The following is a 20500-nucleotide window of genomic DNA, read 5'->3' as shown; positions in this document are numbered from 1 at the left end:
TAAGCTGCTGGGGAAGTGGATCAAAAATCCTGACAGACTAAAGGTTACCTGGCGAGCAGCAACGAGGCTGCTCCAGACATAATGCTGGTCATCAACTCCAGAACCAATGATTTTTTCACCAAATGTACAAATCCACCATCAGCAGCTGCCACATTCTCATTTCCCCGGGGCTCTTTTAGTAGTTTACTGCCTCTTTTATGAGATGGTTAATCATTTTGCAGAGATACATTATGGCAGTGCTCGTAGCAAGGGGGTTAGGGTTAGGCATCACTTCCAGGTCTTGTAATCAGCCGAGGAATCAGCAGAAGTCTTGTATTTCTGTCTCCTCTCGATTTCCCATCGTCTCTGTAATCCAACTTTAAACAGCTCTCACGCTTTGGTTTTCCTTCTCTTGTCCCAGAGGGCTTCCCTTCTGTCCCTCCCTCACACACACTCACAAGTAAACAGCAGGAACACACACATGCTGTAAATCAGCGGATAGTTCTCATTATCATCACCCGCCCGCTGGTCCCCCTCTAAACCCAGTCTGGTTTCTGAGAGTAACAAACTCAAAATCAGATTTGAAAAGTTATTTCATGCTTTTGTTTCCTGTTTATTATTTGGACTCATCAAGTTTTTTTAAAAACCACAGTCCCGAGTCTCTAATGTGTAGTAAAATGTGTGTTTCAGACACGAGGCACGGTTCAAACAGCGAATGCTGGAGCTGACCGACACCAATAACACAGCTTACCTGTTTCTGTCTGCTGCGAATCGCTGGCTGGAGGTCCGAACGGTGAGGAAAATAATCACTCTGCTCGTGTTAGACCTTTAAACTTTGGAGTGTGATATTTTTATTGGTTTTTGTCTCTTTGTGGGTGTTCAGGACTACCTCGGAGCAGTGATTGTGCTGACGGCAGCCGTGGCTTCCATACTGAGTTTCCAGTATGGATACCCTCTAGCCAACGTAGGACTGGTGGGCCTCGGACTCACATACGCCCTCACTGTGAGTCTTTTATCTCATCAGTCCACCCGCGTAACCAAGGCTTCATTTTTGCTGAGTCATTTTTAAACCATAACTTGTGAATCAGGTTCCTGTTGGTCCATGTTTGAAGGGAAGTCTGTTTGGAGCTTTATTAACGAAGGTGTTTCGTTATTGGACTTCTGTGCAAGCCGCAGTTTGGCCATAACGAACACCATGTTCGAACATAAGGTTGCCCATCGGTACACTTGGTACCGGGGTAGCCTAGGTCGCAGGTCGATGATAGACTTTGTAGTCGTATCATCTGACCTGCGGCCGTATGTTTTGGACACCCAAGTGAAGAGAGGAGCGGAGCTGTCAACTGATCACCACCTGGTGGTGAGTTGGATCAGATGGCAGGGGAAGATGCCGCGTAGACCTGGCAGACCCAAACACATAGTGAGGGTCTGCTGGGAACGCCTGGCAGAATAACCTGTAAAGACTGTCTTCAACTCCCACCTCTGGCAGAGCTTTGACCACGTCCCGAGAGCAGTGGGGGACATTGACTCCGAGTGGGCCTTGTTCCACTGTGCGATTGTTGAGGCGGCTGTTGCTAGCTATGGTCGCAAGGTGGCCGGTGCCAGTCGTGGTGGCAACCCCTGTACCCGCTGGTGGACACCAGAGGTTCGGGGAGCCGTCAGGCTGAAGAAGGAGGCCTACAGGGTGTGGCTGGTTTGTGGGTCTCCGGAGGCTGCAGACAGGTACCAGATAGCCAAGAGGGTTGCAGCAGTGGCAGTTGCCGAGGCAAAATCTCGGGCGTAGGAGGAGTTTGGTGAGGCCATGGAGAAACACTATCGATCGGCTCCAAAGAGGTTCTGGCAAACTGTCCAGCGCCTCAGGAGAGGGAGGCAGCAACTCACTCACACTGTTTACAGTGGGGATGGGGAGCTGCTGACGTCAACTGGGGCTATAGTCGGACAGTGGAAGGGATAGTTTGAGGAGCTCCTCAATCCCACCTACGCACATTCCGAGGAGGAACCAGAGCCGGGATACCTGGGGATGGACTATCCAATCTCGGGGGCAGAAGTTGCTGAGGTAGTCAAACAACTACACAGCGGCGGAGCCCCGGGGGCGGATGAGACTCGTCCTGGGTATCTCAAGGCTATGGATGTTGTACAGTTGTCGTGGTTGACACGTCTCTGCAACATTGCGTGGTCATCGGGGGGGCAGTTACTGTGGAGTGGCAGACCAGGGTGGTGGTCCCTATCTTTAGAAGGGCGACCTGAGGGTGTGTTCCAACTATAGGGGGATCACACTCCTCAGCCTCCCTGGAAAGGTCTACTCCAAGGTACTGGAGAGGAGGGTCCGATCGATAGTTGAATCTCAGATTGAGGAGGAGCAATGTGGTTTTCGTACTGGCCGTGGAACTGTGGACCAGCTCTATACCCTTGCAAGGGTGATGGAGGGGGCATGGGAGTTTACCCAACCAATCCACATGTGTTTTGTGGATTTGGAGAAGGCTTATGACCGTGTCCCCAGGGGGCACCCTGTGGGGGACACTCCAGGAGTATGGGGTGGACGGCTTTCTGTTAAGGGCCATTCAGTCCCTTTACCAGAGGAGCGTGAGTTTGGTCCGCATAGCCGGTAGTAGGTCGGACCTGCTCCTGGTGAGGGTTGGACTCCGCCAGGGCTGCCCTTTGTCACCGGTTCTGTTCATTACCTTTATGGACAGAATTTCTAGGCACAGCCGTGGTGTGGAGTGTGTCGAGTGGTGGCAGGAGAATCTCGTCTCTGCTTTTTGCGGATGATGTGGTCCTCCTAGCTTCATCCAGCTCTGACCTTCAGCTCTTGCTGGGTAGGTTCGCGGCCGAGTGTGAAGCGGCTGGGATGAGGATCAGCACCTCCAAATCTGAGACCATGGTTCTCGACCGGAAAAGGGTGGCTTGCCAACTCCGGGTCAGGAGAGAGGTCCTACCTCAAGTGGAGGAGTTTAAGTATCTCGGGGTCTTGTTCATGAGTGAGGGTAGGAGGGATTGGGAGATCGACAGGCAGATTGGTTCGGCGTCTGCAGTGATGCGGACGCTGAGCTGATCTGTCGTGGTGAAGAGGGAGCTGAGCCAGAAAGCCAGGCTCTCGATTTACCGGTCGATCTACGTCCCAATCCTCACCTATGGTCATGAGCTTTGGGTAATGACCGAAAGAACGAGATTGCGGATACAAGCGGCCGAAATGAGTTTCCCCCGTAGGGTGGCCGGGCTCAGCCTTAGAGATCGGGTTAGGAGCTCATCATAGATGTTATGTTCATCAAGAGCAGCTGTTAACTGTTTAGCCACAACTTTTTCCAAGATCTTGGAGATGAACGGAAGTTTAGAGATGGGTCTGAAGCTTCTGTGAAGAAAGGGGTCAAGACTCGATGAGAAGCGATGTTTAGCTGGCCAGTGGAGCTGGTGTCTGGGTCGGATCCAGCTCACAGAAGCCCGCATGAGCTCCAGAACCAGATGACAGGCGACTCTCTCCCTCTCTCTATCGAAGCGCTTAACTCATTAGGTGAACGGATATTAACGAGTATGAGACAGCTGACAGACGCTCATTAGTATTAATATTATATTAACTGATCAATACTATTTTAACTGTCTGATACACAATGGTAATCTGTACAATATTGTGGTGCTAGCACACGAGCTAGCATGGTTAACTCACCTGCTGCTCCCCCGCTGCTTCTCCTCACATCACAGCACAATCTCTCTGCTTTGGCCGATGGTTTCTCCCTCTGGTTTGTTTCTGCTCTCTGGTGCAGCAAACTCATAACTTTATGGTTTTGGTCCATCAGAAGTCGAATTATAAAAATTTAAAGTTTCCTCTGTGTCAGAGCCGCATTAGTCCAGATTTTCCTCTGGATTAAGCTAACAGGACTCCCTCAGCTGACGTCACAAGGTTTGGCAAAAAAAAAAAAAAAAGCTTTCTCACAAAAATGTTTCTAAAAGCCTAAATAATTTATGTATGAGTAAAAAAAATGTAAAACTAGTTTCTATTATCTTTCTCTAAACATTGGTTCATGGGAGTCTCTAGCTTTTTTGCTCTTTGGGTTTTATTAAAGGGGAAGTAGATTTTAAAACCTCATTTGCCTTAGTGGTGTTGGGTTGGTCAAATGTACCAAAAGGTCTGTTCCATTTCTGGCCTGCTTTCCTTTGTAAAGTAGTCATGTTGTAATGGCCACTCAGGAACGTCTCGTTCTGAGAAACGCTGATTTAACACTTCACATAAGCCTGGAAACACACCCATGTGACCATGTGATATTTCACTTTTTCTTTTTAAACTCATTCACTGCCAATGATGACTTAAGTCGTCTTTTGCATGTTTTTACTGTGTGGGCGTCGGACAAGCCCCCGCACAGTGAGAACAAACATCCCAGCTCTAAAGCCGATCTTCATCCACATACATCACACATCACATGATCAGGAAGCAGAACATCCATGTGTTAAGAGAACGTTTTGGGCTGCTGCTGTAAAAAAAGTGAGGCGAGAACCGGAAAAGCTTCTGCCGATCACAATTCGACAACGAATTATGAAAGAATGGATAATGCTCGAAACACGCGGATTCTTCCTGATGTAAGAGATGAGAAACGCTGGCAGCGAAGGGCTTTACCCATCAGGAAACGGCTGGCAGCGAATGAGTTAAGAACTGCAGAAATTCCGTTTTTCTGTTGATAAGGGGCGCTATGTGTACATTAATGAGGTAAAAGTGGATATACTTGATTTTAGCATATGGCTGCGATATGACAGAGTGAAAAATCGATGGAGGTCTGAATACTTTCTGTACCCACTTCGCTTATAGAATTGACCTCATTAGAAAACCACAACTGAATTTTTTCCTTCCTGATGGAATTTCCCTAATGACTGTGATAAGATGAGTAAAGCTCATGTTGAAAAAGCAATTCAGGGAAATTTTGAGTTTGGCCATCAAAGACTTTATGAAAATCATTCATAGTTTTAGCTGCGGTGGCGTTTTCCAGTTGTCTGGTGATCCTATAGTGAACGAAGTTCAACAAGTCTGTTGAAACAACACCTGATGAACATGTTATGTCATCGTGTCTAAAGGCAGTCCAAGTGTTGACCACATTTATCAAATATTAAAATATGGATTTGTTCCTTTGCAGGTGACTAACTACTTAAACTGGGTTGTGAGGAACTTGGCAGACCTGGAGGTGCAGATGGCAGCCGTGAAGAAGGTGAACAGCTTCCTCAGCACGGAGTCTGAGAACTATGAGGGATCTATGGGTAAGCGCTGTTGACCCTACTTCACACGGGGCTGGCTTTAACTCAGGCCAACCTGAAGCAGGTTTTTAAAAGTACATTTTGGCAATTATTTTGGGTCAGACTTCATGATTTTAAAAGGCTAACTGCATCAGAAATTTAGAAAATATGTTACTGAGTCATTCCAGAGTGATGCAAACAAAAATGTCTTCTAAAAATAAAAACCTTTCTTAAAAGTCCAGTTTTAAATATGTAAACGTTTGAATCTGGCTAAGACAGAATCTTCTCACAAATGTAAATTACTGTTATAGATGCATTATTTTGCATTTGCTTTGACAACAATAAAATGGTTAATGGCCTGTATTTGTATAGCGCATTCTTGGGGTTCTGCAACCCCCCAAGGCGCTTCACAACACAATCAGCCATTCACCCATTCACACCCTGGTGGTGATGAGCTACGATGTAGCTACAGCACACTGACAGAGGCGAGGCTGCTGAACACAGGCGCCACCGGTTCCCTCTGACCACCACCAGCAGGCAGGTGGGGTTAGGTGCCTTGCCCAAGGACACAACGACAGCGTCAGACTGAGCAGGACAATAATAACCAGCACTACAAACTAATTAAGAAAAGTGAAATGGTCTTCGTTGCTTTTTTCATCCATCCATCCATTTTTGTTGGTTTTATTAGTAAAATAAAAAGTCTGTTGCTGAATAAAACCCACAACTTCAACAGAATGTCTATTTCAACAAGCTCAAGAGCGTTTCACAATAAAAGCCTGTGAAGAGATATGAATTAAAACCATTAATTTTCCTCCTCTTATGCTTAACCTAGACTTTTGTTTTTGGTTTTTAGTGTCAAATATTTCATGGAGACTAATAAACCGTGATTAAAAAATAAGACTCTGATGTAACTTTAGAATAGAGATGGATACTAGGGCTGGGCGGATCGATCTAAAATATCGATAGTATCTATCTAACGTTGGTATTGAGTATTTACTAGATACCTGCGTGATGGTATCGATTCAGTTTCTTCTAGCCTGGCAAGCCATGACGTACTCACCGCTACAGATGTCGGTCAACGAGGCAGTCTACCAAACTCTTTCAAAGAAGATGCAAAGCACATCCTTTTCCTAAATAAACGTTAGTACTTCTATCTGATCTTGACTCAAATAAAAGCTACAGTCATAATACTTATCTGTCATAGTGCTTATCTGCTAAGCACATAAACATAAACATAAACATAATAGTCCAGACTTGATGCCAAAGCCGTTTCTAACGAGCGGCTGACCACGGACTAGTCATGTTTTTTTTTCTAATAACATCCCGCCTACTTAGTGTTGCGATTGGCCCATGAAATCTATATAGCGCCATGATTGGACCACTACAGAACGGCAGCCATTGATTTGTAGTTTACCTGGCTGATACCTGTGATTGGACCGTTTCGAGCGGCAGCCATGTTTGTTTGCAGGGACATCCCGCCTACCTCGCTAAAAGAGCGCTGTGATTGGCCCAAAAAACTATTAAAGCACTGTGATTGGAATGCCACAGATGTCAGTCAATGGGGCAGTCCGCCATTACATAAAAAAAAGTAAAACAGCGCGCCAGCACGAGACAAGCACAGAACAGCAGAGAGCGCTGTTGTGGCTGCATGATGGCAGACCGAAAAAGGAGCGCCGTTTAGAGTTTTTTTACACAGCTTTATAGATTTCCAATAGAAAAATATCTTGAGCTTGTTAACCATTTTTAAACCATTTTGAGTTTCCTAATGAAAACTTTATTTGCCTGAAAATGTTCCCTGTGTTTTATCATCACCGTACACATGATTTATTAAAGGAAAAATTATATTTAAAATATTAAAGGAATGACATCATCAATATGAGAATCTTGTCTGAAAACTCAAGTTTTATTGATCCTATTTATCTTAATAAATCCCACAAAACTAGATGGTACTAGACTTGTAGTAAAAAGTATCGGTATCGGTATCGGCAATACTAGCCCCTGTAATTACTTGGTATCGGATCGATACCAAATTTTGCAGTATTGTACAGCACTAATGGACACGAGGCAGGGTCTGAATTAGCTGTTCCGAGTGTTGGCTGATTGGTAAATGAACTATTTTAGTTTAACTGAGCATTCCACCACCAGTAGGGTTTTCTGACATTTAGTCTTGAGTTTAGCTAAGCTCTGGTAAAATGAGTCTTCTATTAGTTAACTACCAGATGAAATCTGGGTTTTGTTATTTCCATCCAGACTCCTCTCAGGTGCCTGAGAACTGGCCTCACGACGGTGAGATAAAGATCCACGACCTGTGTGTGCGCTACGATCCCATGCTCAAGCCGGTGCTGAAACACGTCAGCGCCTACATCAAACCGGGCCAGAAGGTAATTACCGAGATGCTGAGAGGACAGAGAAGCAGGGCGGTGTCAACCTCCTTCCTGACCTCAGTGGAGGTTAAAACGTGATGTTTAATCAGAGATGCATTACCCTTTACCTGCTCCCTAAAAGGACTCTTGAAGCTAAAGTTTTAGCAGCAACATGATGCAGGAACTGGTAATTCACACGCTGTTGAGAGCTGCAGCTGGCCTCATACTTGCGCCTCAGTGAGATTTCTCTACATGTGACTTTGGTCACAGGGAAGAGGAGACCCAGGAGGACCAGATGGGTCATGTTTACAGAAACAGGTAACAGAGCAGGTCTACAACATGAGGGCTGTTGTAGTTCTACTTGGGCAACAAGGTCCATATCCTGTGTTTTATTTATGTATTTCCCCTCCAAACAACCGGAGGTTCTTGTATTTGTTTGGGTGGTTTGAGATCATTTCAGATGGCTTCTAAAAGATTTAATATTGTTTGTTAGTCTATGGATCTAAATGGAAGCACGAACAATAGTAGCATTAAACACCTTTTTTGGTAGAAACAGTTAGTTTTGTTTTCTTTAGCTGAACTTATTAAAACTTCCAGAGGACATAATAGTTTGATGGATTGATTTGAGATTTTTTCTGTGGGAGAAAACTATGGCGCTCCTTTTTCAGGAAGCAGAAGTGAGCCAGAGGAGAGGGGAGCAGAAAACAGCAGGATTTCAAGGGGTGGTTCTCAATGTCAAGGCGCCTGGCCTTGTGAGGCGATGTCTTGCGAGGCCAGGCTCCTTGCTTACGAGGACACGGTCCTTCCTTGGTCAAAGAAAACGGTTAAATGGAACAGTGACTGCGGCCTCTACGGCGGTCACGTAATGTCACGTGACGCGGGAGATAACGTTATATTTTATACGTATTAGTTTCAATATAAATATATAACGAGCCTTTTACTTTTTAAATTGTGTATATGTTTATTAAATTAAATATATAAGTGAGTTACTACCCGCTAGCCACCGAAGCTGCAACTACTAAGCTACTAACCAACCATAGATAATTTCTTTGGATCTAAAAAAAAACCATTTTAAATTAGTTGACTTACTTTTAAACTTGAAAATTGTCCCTGAAGTAGCTGCCGGCTTCTGATCCGCCGTCCTTTTGAAAATAATGCGATGCATTCTGGGTAATTTTTGACCAAGGCTAGGCTACAAGACACCTCCCATGTATCCTTGCTCAGCTAGCTAAACGGCTAACAAACGGAGAACACACGCCTCGGTAGAACATGAACATTGGAACGCGTCTTGGCGGCTCCTGATGATGTATCTCCTAGGCAACCGTGGCAGGGCCAAGACATCAAGGCGAGGTTCCTTGACATTGAGAAACACCGTTGATATTTGGACATCTGGCCTCTGATTGGCTAACAGCAACGTGACTACCACTGACCCCAAAAGAAAAGTAGGATCTTTATACTAAACAAAAAGGGGATGAAAAAGCAGGTTTTGGTAAATGACCTGTGTTTTTATAGCGCCATCTTAGGGTTCTACAACCCCCCAAGGCGCTTCACAACACAGTCAGTCATTCACCCTTTCACACTCTGGTGGTGATGAGCTACGATGTAGCCACAGCTGCCCTGGGGCACACTGAAGGAAGCTAGGCTGCTGAGCACAGGTGCCACTGGTCCCTCTGACCACCACCAGCAAGCAAGGTGGGTTACATGCCTTGCCCAAGGACACAACATCAGCAATGTCTAGTCAGAGTCGGGATCAAACCTGCAACCTTCCGCTTACTGGACAACCTGCACTACCCCCCGAGCTACTGCTGCCCAATATTTTCCAAGAGTTACCATATTTTGTGCGTTCTTCCTGATGCCAGGAGCCTCAGCAGGTGTGAGATGCTCTCAGCTGAGGGTTCTACTGACCTGAAGCGCTGCTCCTGTTATCTGTTATTCTGGCTATGGGCCGCAGTCCTAAAACCACATCTGTACTCAGATCATTGTTTTTGGGTCGGAGACGTAAATAACAGTTTAAGTCGTTTGTGTAAACACGTTAAAGATCCAGAATCATCCGGGAATATTTGCTCCTCATCTTCTATACTTCATCCTTCCACCTCATTTCCATCGTTTTCTCGGTTCTTCCTCTCCTTCTTGCTCTTCCTCCTTCTTACTTCCTCCTCCATTCTCCCTTTCCTGTGAATCATGTTTCCTCTACTTTTGCCTCATGGCCTCCTTTCTACTGACTGTCCTTCCTTAAATTTTCATCCAGTCCTTGTCAATCATCATCTTCTCTTTATCCTATTTTTGTCTAATTCGTCCTCTACTTCTCCTTGCTGTCCTTAATTCTTCCTCTTCCCCTTTATTGAATTGACTCTTGATTTATTTTTTTGTATTATTCGTCCTTCTTTTGCTCATCGTTCTTCTTTCCACCATCAGGTAGGGATCTGTGGGCGAACAGGAAGTGGGAAGTCGTCTCTGTCGTTGGCCTTTTTCAACATGGTGGATATTTTTGAAGGTAGGTCTTCTTCTCATCCCTCTGAATAGAAGAGCTCTCTCTCTCTCTCTCTCTCTCTTTCTCTCTCTCTCTCTCTCTCTTTCTCTCTCTCTGTCTCATCTTTATCTGTCCTCCCATCGACAGGAGACGTTTTCTACATGATACCCCGAAGAGCTTCTCTCTTACACCAAACTTATTTTTGATTATAAAATACTTCATTTCAGTTTAGTTTCCACTTTTTCCATTTTGGTCTTTCTGCTGATCAAAACTTGGAAGCAATACAGAGATTTTTTATGTGAAGTAATTAGTATTAACAACAATTTAACTCTGCTCTGAAAACATTAACTTCATAGTTTCAGTTTTATTATTTACTAATTGAAAAGTTGTTAAGTATTCATCAGATGGTTTATTTCAAGATGGTGGAGTATAAGTTTTTGGTGACTCACAGCTCACCCTGCTCAATGTTTTAACCAACTCAAACAGTCCACTTGGAATGCTAAGATTTGAACTCTCATCAATCAATCAATCAATCAATCAATACTTTATTAATCCCAGAGGGAAATTAGAGTTTCAGTACACACAATTCAGAGATCAGACACACATGGGCAAGACACATGACAAGAATTGGTGACTGTGGTCATTTGCAACCCTGAGTCACGCTACCTTAATAGAGATAAGAGGGTAACATGAGGATTGGTTCAGGTGGAGGGAACAAAAGGCACTTCAGTTACCCTCCCACCAGGAGGGCAGCTTTGCTCTGCAAAAAAACACCTCAACAGATATGCAACAGACTTCAGACAACACAACATGAGGTCCGCGTTCCTTCGTGGGGGTTTGTTGCTTGCAGCTCAAGGCTACCAGGGCGTCAGATTCAGATAACAAGACTTTGTTTGGGTCAGGCTGAGATAATTTTCCTCTCTGCCTTCAGTCTTTAAACTGATCATTTCCAGTCCTTCAGTGAAGCCAATTTTGGGTTTTTAAACCTGTCCATACCATCCAGTGACCCTCTCTGAGATGACATCCATTTTGCGCACTAATACCGGTATCGCAGCTAGAACATTGTCCAGCTTACGATTCACCTCGAGTAACGTCCCAGTCTGAGAAGTCTCCACACAGAAGGTGCTTTCCGTGGGTGCGGGTCGCCCTCCAATCGCTCCCGTCTTCCCAAAAGTCCAGAAAACCAGATGTCCTCCCACTCCAATCAGGAGAAATCCAGTGATCATCAGACCAAATATCCACACGTCTTCCATGTCCTCAATGGACAGCTGGGAGAGGCATATGATCTTCCATTCCTTCCAGGAATCCAGCATATACCCCACCGGGTGTGTCCCCTGTGGACATGTGGGAGCCCCCTGCTCTGTTCTCATTGTTGAAAAAATCTTATCAATCGCGTTGAATGACCAGTTTATCAAATCCATGTTTAAAAATAGGGTTTTTCAGAAGAAATGCAGAGAAGCGCTCTGTGGGCAGACAGGACAATGAGCCTTGGGAAAAAAAGATAAGGGAGCGAAAAGAGAAGTGTCTGTACTCGGCGAGTGCCTTGAAGAAAAAAGACATTAAGATTAAGATATTTGAATCTAGATTCTGGCTCTGGCGATGTCATCTCTTTGACGTGTATGTGATGTCACCTAGTGCATGTACACTTACAACTGAGTCACAACATGCTGTAACTAGTTGTGAAAATAACAATTATACATGTAGCTGTAGACATGTACAAATATATCTGAAGGGAGTTTTAGGGAATTTTCTGTTACACTTGTTTAAACAAATTTAAGATATCCGACCGCGACCAATTTTGGCTGTAGACACCACAGCGTCAACCGGCGCAGCCATGTTTGTTTCACCCACCCTACGGCACAGTACTGACACACGATTGGATTGGCCTATTCTGGGCCGGAGGTCAGACGGTTTGAACCGGAGCGGTACAAGATGGATTCTCCTGAGCTTGGAAAACTCCAAATCTCGCAAAAATTCATCTTGCAGCGCAAGGCTACGTGAACATAGTCTTTTACCCCTATTTCCTGCATTAGTTGGTGATAGAAAGTAGATGGGAAAATGCTCAGATTAGAAAAACCAGTCAGATCTATGTCACTTTTAACATTCATGGACTCACCCATCTTGACTCACGATGGGAAGCAGCGGAGAACCTCTTGGCTAGTAGAAGTTAACTGTTAGCATTAGCAACTTCACCACACAGCCGTACTCCTCCATGCTTGTTATTTGTGAGATAAAACATTAACGTTGCAGACAAACAGAGTCGGTGGTAGAGTCGTGTTGCTGTTAACCAATCAGAGGAGAGATATCCACATATCAGGAAATAAGACTACAGATCCTGTCGTCTTCTGCTCCCCTCTGCACTGGCTAATTCTAGTTCCTGCAGCAGAATTGTCCCACAGTGATCGACTCACCAGACATTCATTTATACTAGAGACCATTGCACATGTGTGAAAAAAATCTGTGAACCTGATCTTTCATATTTCAGAAGCTAAATCATCATGAAGGGTTAGGTCTGTTCTCCAGCTGCTGGATGGTGCTTAAATCAGATTTATTAAATGTTCTCATGAATCTCATCATCATCATCCTCAACCTTTATTTATAAAGCACATTTAAACGGCGACAACGCCAACCAAAGTGCTGAACAAGACAATACATCACCAAACTACATACAGCAACATAAAATAGATAAAACAAATAAAAACTATAGTAACAAAAAACAGGAAAGCAGACGGGTTAAACAGTCTCAGCCGGGAAGGCAAGGGAATAAAAATATGTCTTCGAACGTACTTTAAAAGCGGGAAGGGAGGGGGCAAGTCAGACCGTCAGGGGGAGTTGGTTCCAAAGTTTAGGCGCACAAACTGAAAAAGCCCGTTCGCCACGGGCCATATAGCGGGCAGGAGGGACAAGCAGAAGGTGCTGGTCAGAGGACCTCAGGGTTCGCGCCGGAACATAGGGACTCAAAAGATGTGCCAAATAAGAGGGGGCCATTTCATGAATAGATTTGTAAACCAACAGGAGAATTTTGAACTTAATCTGAAACCGAACTGGAAGCCAGTGTAAATTTGCCAAAACAGGGGTGATATGCTGCCATCACTCTATGCCCGTAAGAAACCTTGCGGCAGCATTCTGAACCAATTGGAGGCGTACCACTGAAGAGGAGAGAATTCCATATAAGAGAGAATTGGTATAGTCCAGATGTGACGTTACAAAAGCATGAACAACTGACTGAAGATCTTTTTTGTTCAGGACAGATTTTAGTTTGGCCAGTTGACGAAGATGAAAGAAACACGACCTGCCTGATTTATCTGTGCATCCATTTTTAAAAAAGCATCCAGCGTGACCCCCAAATGTGTGATTGTCGGCTTCACCAAAACTGACAATGAACTGGGCAGAGATGGCTCCACAGCCGAGGGGGAGCAGGGGGCAAAGAGAATAGCCTCCAGTTTGGAGCTGTTAAGATGGGGAAAATTAGCCGAGAGCCAGGACCTGACTTCACTCAGGCAGTCAGTCAGTGGTTGCACAGGGTCAGCAGATTTTAGGGCCATACAAATCTGACCATCGTCAGCGTAGAGATGAAAATTTACCCGGAATTTTCTAAAAATGGCTGCTAAAGGTAAAATATATAGATTAAAAAGAAGCGGACCTAAAACGGACCCCTGGGGAACCCCACAAAAAAGGTGCCACTCTAGAGGCGCAGTTCCCCAGGGCAACATTAAAACATCTGCCATTGAAATAGGAGCAGAACCACTCTAAAGCTGTTCCGTGAATGCCAATTAACTGCATCTGTGGAAAGTAAAACCTCATAACTTATATCGCCAAACCTACGTAGTTTACGTGGTAATTCTAACATCCAAAGAGGAAACTATAAACGTATTTCACTTACAAATGACTCTAAAGACTCCTAAATGTGTCCTTTGAATTCTTTAGACTCAGATCTGTTTATTTCTCACCTACACATGAGCTGATGTAGCGTCTCTAACTCTGATTTAAGACCTAAGTCCCTCCAAACCCACTCAAGAGCTTTGCCAACATGTTTTCTTTCTTACAAAAGTTTATTAAACGGTTCAAAAGCCACAAATACAGATGTTGTATGCCAATCTATAAACATGATCATCAAATCTGATCTAACCTGCTGCAGATATTTATTACTTTTTTCCTCCTGAAATGCTTGAGTTTAATGACACTCTGAGAACTTATTTTTTTGGCCCCAACATTTTAGTCTTAAAATAACAAAACTGGGTCCCTGTTTTAAAACAAACCCAAATATAGACATTTATTTTAATAAACAGCCAACGTCTCAGCTCATAAATTATGAAAATTATTGAGCTGATTTTTTGTACAAACTAAAGCTAAGTGAACTTAATCTATCACTGTTCCCGTAAAATATGTTCTTAAGTCGTCTTTAGACGTCTTTTATTCGACGTATCGGATTTGTTTATGTAGAGAAAATGTCCCACTTTAGTTTTCAGCTCTGTTTAAAGTCCTGCAGTTTCCTCTTTTCTACTTATTTAAGGACCTGAAGTGGACTCCTCCTTTTTCTGAGGATTAAAGACGAAGAAAGTCTATTTTTAATTGCATTGTTTTACAACTGAGTTTTGGTCATTTTCTGTTTTTACCCTAAAGGGTGTGGAAAGCTTCCAGGCACACACACACACACACACACACACACACACGTGCAGCTGGCCGGTGATTTAAATCCACTGTAGGTTAGGAGCTGTTTGTGTCTGCAGCGTTTCCTTATAAAGCAGTGAAATAAACTCGGAGCAGCTGCTCCTCTGACTCAACTCTGCTGCACTGATGTCATTTCATTACTCTGAAATCAGACTTTAAATTTAACTGGACAAGAATGTTAAATCAAGGGCTGCAGCTATCGAAAAAGTTAGTATTCGATTATAGTATCAAATCCTCCATCGATTTATCGAATATTCTATTTGCTGCTAAAAATATGAAAATAAAACAGCAAAATTATAAAAGGATCAACAATATGCATTAAACAGTGATGTCCCGATACAACTTTTTCACTTCCGATACGATACCGATATCAATCAGATATGATATCAGCACAACTCATACATACTTTAACCATTTCATAATGGGGAATGTATAAAAGGCTTGATGAAGTGATATTACTCAAACGGAAAACAAAAGCCAGTAACAGTAAGTATAAAAAGCTGACCAATATTTTAGTAACCTTTGGTTGCAACGTTGCACTTGAGTGTCTAAAACCTTCAATTTCACACACTGAGAAAATCCTCATGTAATGTTTTGCGATCCTGCTTCAAATACACTATGAGGTTGGACGTACGAATCTTCCCCGGTTCTGTTCCACCACGGGAAACTTGTGCATGACAAGTGCTGCACTGAGCCAATTAGTCTTTTTCTGACTTTAACGAAAAATACAGCCACATGACCGACATTGTTCCGTGCTACTTTGCTAGCACACACTGTTCTGATCACGTGGACTTTGCTTGCTGGTTCTGGGCACTGCTGAATTTAATGTACTGCTAATATCGGAGATTTACGATGCAGTCCGATATAATCTGATACAGCGTCTTTGGGCCGATGTCCGATACCAATATCGAAACAGGACATCCCTAGTATTAAATTGGTGTTGTCTAGTTCCCTCTTTCTCAGCTGATATTTATAATAATAAAATATTTAATGGAAATTTTTTTGACTTGTATTTGATTAAATGTTAGGTTTAAAGGGACTTTACGGACTTTTGAATTTTTATGCTCGTGATCGCCCCCTCAGGCCAAAAGCGTAACGGCAGCTTCAATAGTAGGCTCGTGCACGAGGCGCGCATGCTGTACGTGCACACTCCTTAACAAAAATAACAGCTGAGACAGTCCCGTGTGTGTGTGTGTGTGTGTGTGTGTGTGTGTGTGTGTGTGTGTGTGTGTGTGTGTGTGTGTGTCCCAGAGGACAGGAGAACGTGCAGCTAATTCATTAAATAATTTGGTTCTGTAGCTTTCTCTTCAGCACAGCCGACAAAGGTTTATGGTGGGTCAGTCCTCCTGCATGCTCAGATCATTCCCTTCCCTTGCTTGAAAAATTGTTCCAAAATGAAAGTTGAACCCACATCTTTTTTATCTGTAAATTCAATGCCGTTCAGCGAGTCTCAAATAAAAAATGTGGGCATCTTACTGTACAAAAATATACCATTAATGTAAAAAATAAACACTAAATGAACTATGTTCACACCCAGAATCAAACCCAGGTCTTCTGCATGAGAGTCAGAATCTTACAAGGTGAGCTACACACCTGTAACAGTCCTAGCATCTGTAAGTTTTATATCCTTAATAACACCTGAAACAACATCAAACCAAAGAACAGTTCGGACTCGGAGCGAAAATTGCTATTTTTTTGATAATTTGCAGGAAATATCTAGAAGAAAGTTTTACAAAAAGTAGCTAAGGGTCCTCAGAAATGTAGCTAGGTTCAATCAATCAATGAATCAATCAATCAATCAATCAATCAATCAAAGCTTTATTTATAAAGCACCTTCCGCAACCCTGTCAGGAAGCCCAAAGCGCTGAGGTTTGTCACTAGGCGTTAGGAACAGCGACAAAGTCGCTGAGTTGGCACTGCCTCACTCTCTGCTGCTAAAGCTACGGATAGCAAATGCTACGGGCGATGCCTGAGCGTGAACGAGCATGAAGCAGCCTGCTCGACCCGAGCATCTCTCTTTTTCTGTGATTTTACAGAAAAACAGGCAATCACAGTAAAAATGCCAGGGCTCATTCTACAGGACCAGGGCATTGCAGGAGAATGTATGAAGAAGACATTTATTATTTCTATACATGTTTTGGCTGTCACATTTCCATAATGCCCCTTTAATATCACTCATACTAGTCAAAATAATATATTTAAATATATTAATATATGATCAGTAAAATGTAATTATTTCATTAACATGTTCAGTAGAAAGCTACTGGAAATACTAATAATATTTAATCTGGGCTGCATGGTGGTGCAGTGGTTAGCACTGTTGCCTCGCAGCACGAAGACTGCAGGTTCGAAACTTGGCTGCGGCCTTTCTGCGTGGAGTTGCGTGTTCTCCCCATGCATGCGTGGGTTTCCTCCGGGTACTCCGGTTTCCCCCACAGATCACAACATGCCCTAAAGGTTATAAATTATAAGTCGATTTGGATAAAAGCGTCTGCCAAATAAATAAACAAACATAATTTATTTTATTATGTTAGGGTTAGCAACAATCCATTATAAATTGTATTCAAATAATTTGTGGATTACATGCTACAACGGCTTGCCATTGTCGTTTTTGCGGTGTAGACTCTTAAAAAAGAAAAGAAAGAAAACAATCTTTTATATAGCGCCTCTCAAGATAAAAATCACGAGATGCTTCACAGACAAAAAATAAAACAATTGAAGTATAAAAAAGATTTAAAAAAACAATTAAAAATATGTTATAAATTAAGCAATAAACCAGACAACTGCAGCCGGTGCAGCTGCAGACATCCACACATTAACGGGATTACGGGGATCTTTCTTCCACTAGAGTTTGGTTATTCACAACCATCGCGTATTTTCTGAACCACACTTGCTCGTGAGAATGCTATCTGCTAGCTTAGCATTAGCAAAGTTTCATTCTTTTGGACCGTTTCTGCCTTTTACAATTGTTTGTGTCTTTACTGGTTTCTCTGTTTTCCTCCACAGCACCTAGATCAGTGCTTTACATGGGCCGGTACCGGTACTTCTAGTTTGCAGGGCTGCCGACTCTCACGCATTTGACCCTCTTCACACGCTCTGACGGTCAGCTAACAGGATGAAATGCTCTGCACCCCCCACCCACCCACCCACTCTCACGCATTAAAATGCTCAAAAGTTGGCAGCCCTGCATTTGTAGCTACCGCTAGTTAGAAACAAAAGAAAAAGGTTGTAGACAAAAACACCCCAGCTGCTGCTAACCATGAGACAGAAGAGAGGATAATTCTGTCTTGATGTAGACTGGATTCAATTTTACAGCAGCCCTGATGATCATTTATTAAATGCAGGGCCGGTGCTAGCCATTTGGGTGCCCTAAGAACAAATGCTCTGTGGTGCCACCATCCCCACCCTTTGGAAAAAATGATCCATGCAACAGTATGTGTCAGCAGGGGCGGATTTAGCAATTTGGGGGCCCAAGGCAAACACAGACATGGGGCCCCTTACACTAAATTTTCGACATAACTGGATTTGCGAAACTCTCCCCTCTTCTGACATGAGTTATTTTCCCTTTTTATTAGTCCTCCTCTTTTTTCCTGTATTTCCCTCCCTTTGAGTGCTTTCAATATTTGCTCTGCTTTCTTTTTTCTGTCAGCGCTCCTGTGCTTTAGCCTTAGTTATTATTTTTTCTATTTTCCATTTTGGTCTGTTTTCCTCCCTTTAAACATTTTCCATTGTCTTTCCTTTCTGCTTCCTTTTGATGTTTACATCGAAAAACGACGTCACTTGTGGAAGTGAAGATAAAAGCTTTTATGAAGCATGCTGCTTCTTTCTCTTATTGGAGCCACTAGGATAACTCCATGTCATGCTTCATGTTTTGACTATCGCTTTGAGTTGGTTACGAATGCTCCCGCCTCTCTTCTTATTCTTATTTGTGGTCTTATGGCACTTGGCAAACAACAATTTGGTGCATTACTGCCACCAACTGGATTGGAGTGGAATGACTACCAATCACTTCCTGTTTGTGCATCGCAGTCTTAATAACCCTCTTATGACCATAATTATAACAGGGCCGCCTGGTATTTTTTTTAATCTTATGGCTGTAAAATTGTAATAAAAAGTGCAAAGTGTGTGTAACTCTTCTCCTTTTTTCAGAACAACCTCAGCTTTCAGTGTGTGGTTTGTATTTCCAAACCAGTATAACATTTCACGAAAAGAAACGTGAAGCCACTTCTCCTCCAGCTTCACTGGCTGCCAGTCAACTTTAGGGTTCATTTCTTAATCCTGGTTCTGGTCTATAGGGCCTCACGCCGGGGACACACTGGCCGCGGAAGCGCCGCGAAGCGCCGCGAAAATGGGACCGCCTTCATTCGGCGCCCTTGTTAAGCTATTCTATAGACCACATGGGCCGCCGAAGCGCTGCGAATCGCCTCGCGCCGGCGCTCCAGCCCGAGCCGTGCAGCAATCATTTCGGCGTTGGCTCTATTTTTTTCGCGAGCCGGGGGTGAATCGCGTCAATTCTGGCAGGAAGTCAAACGTAGACATAAGAGGCAGGCCGGTAAAGTAACAAAATAAAGCATTTCAAAATAAAATTCCGCAATAGTCAAACGTGTTCGTAAACAGACACTGCAGAAAAACCACACGAACACACACACACATACACACACATCGAACTTGTGTGCGTGTGTGACCACGTGAAGGGGGGTGTGGTTTTGGGTGTCTTTTCACCGGAGCAAACAGGACAGAGAGGCAGAAAGTCTGAGGCAAGCAGTTAGGATGGATGACTTTAAATTAATTATGGAAGTTGAGAAACACAAGGAGCTGTACGACCCCCGAAAAACATGGTTGTTTACGTACCCATTTAGGAAGAAACTGCTAGGATACAGCTGCAGAATTGGAGCGGGTTCCAAGAGATTCAACTGGCAGAAACAACTCATACCATAGGTTCACTCACACACACACACACACACACACACACGCTCGTGCGCACGCGTACAAACACTCAAACGTAGAGGAAAAGAGCTGAGGAAAGGCAGAGAGGAAATGGAGGACACCAAGTGTTTAAAAGAAAAACTAAAGCTGAGCCGAGGCGCGCCTCGACTGGGGCGCGTCTGATCTGAACTGAGGAGTGGCGAGCAGCGGCCGAATTTCGTGAGCGATTCGCTTCTCGGCGCTTCGCGGCGCTTCCGCGGCCGGTGTGTCCCCGGCGTTACATGGACAAGCACCATCTTACATTGGTGATCTTCTTAGTCCCTACACCCCCAGCAGGTCCCTGAGGTCCAGTGATCAAAGCCTACTGGTTGTGCAGCACCAGGCTAAAGGTCAAAGGTGACAGATCATCTGCTGCTGTGGCCCCAGACTCTGGACCTCTCTCCCCCTGAGCCTGAGATCAGTGGACTCAGTGGTCTCCTTTAAAAAGCAGCTGAAGACTCACTTGTTCAAGCTGGCTTTTGTATGACCTTCTTCACCCCTCTCTCTTTATTCTGCTCTCCCCACCTATTCCACCTTCCTCACTGATTTCCCTCTTTCCTATTCACTCTCTCTTTCTTAACATTTTTTCTTTTAAATCCCAATTGCCTATTTTTGCTCATTTTAAATATATTTTTAAACATTTTCTAAATGCTTTTTTATATTTTTTGTTTTTGTGAAGCGCCTCGTGATTTTTATCTTGACAGGCGCTATAGAAATGATATTTTCTTCTTCTTCTTCTTCTTCTTCTATTTAGAATGTATTTTTATTACAGCCTTTAAAAAATCTGCTTAAAAGTGAAAAAAGCAAAAAACGGATTTGAATTTTTTACGGTTATTACTGA

General features: G+C 43.6%; 1 protein-coding gene across 12 annotated transcripts in view; it reads left to right on the top strand.

The window, feature by feature from the left end:
- Positions 1-20500, top strand: part of abcc9 (ATP-binding cassette, sub-family C (CFTR/MRP), member 9) — a 140621-nt gene that overhangs the window by 102370 nt on the left and 17751 nt on the right. For all 12 annotated transcript variants that reach the window (XM_070544945.1, XM_070544760.1, XM_054739817.2 and 9 more), the window contains 5 exons: positions 670-772; positions 863-982; positions 5094-5214; positions 7441-7571; positions 9969-10047. In XM_070544945.1, coding sequence (XP_070401046.1) covers positions 670-772; positions 863-982; positions 5094-5214; positions 7441-7571; positions 9969-10047 — 554 coding nt within the window. The remainder of the gene's footprint in view (positions 1-669; positions 773-862; positions 983-5093; positions 5215-7440; positions 7572-9968; positions 10048-20500) is intronic.

The sequence above is a fragment of the Nothobranchius furzeri genome, chromosome 1, assembly GCF_043380555.1.
Source record: "Nothobranchius furzeri strain GRZ-AD chromosome 1, NfurGRZ-RIMD1, whole genome shotgun sequence".
NCBI lineage: Eukaryota > Metazoa > Chordata > Actinopteri > Cyprinodontiformes > Nothobranchiidae > Nothobranchius > Nothobranchius furzeri.
Note: the sequence above shows the minus strand (reverse complement) of the source record. Positions and strands in the feature narration are given on the sequence as shown.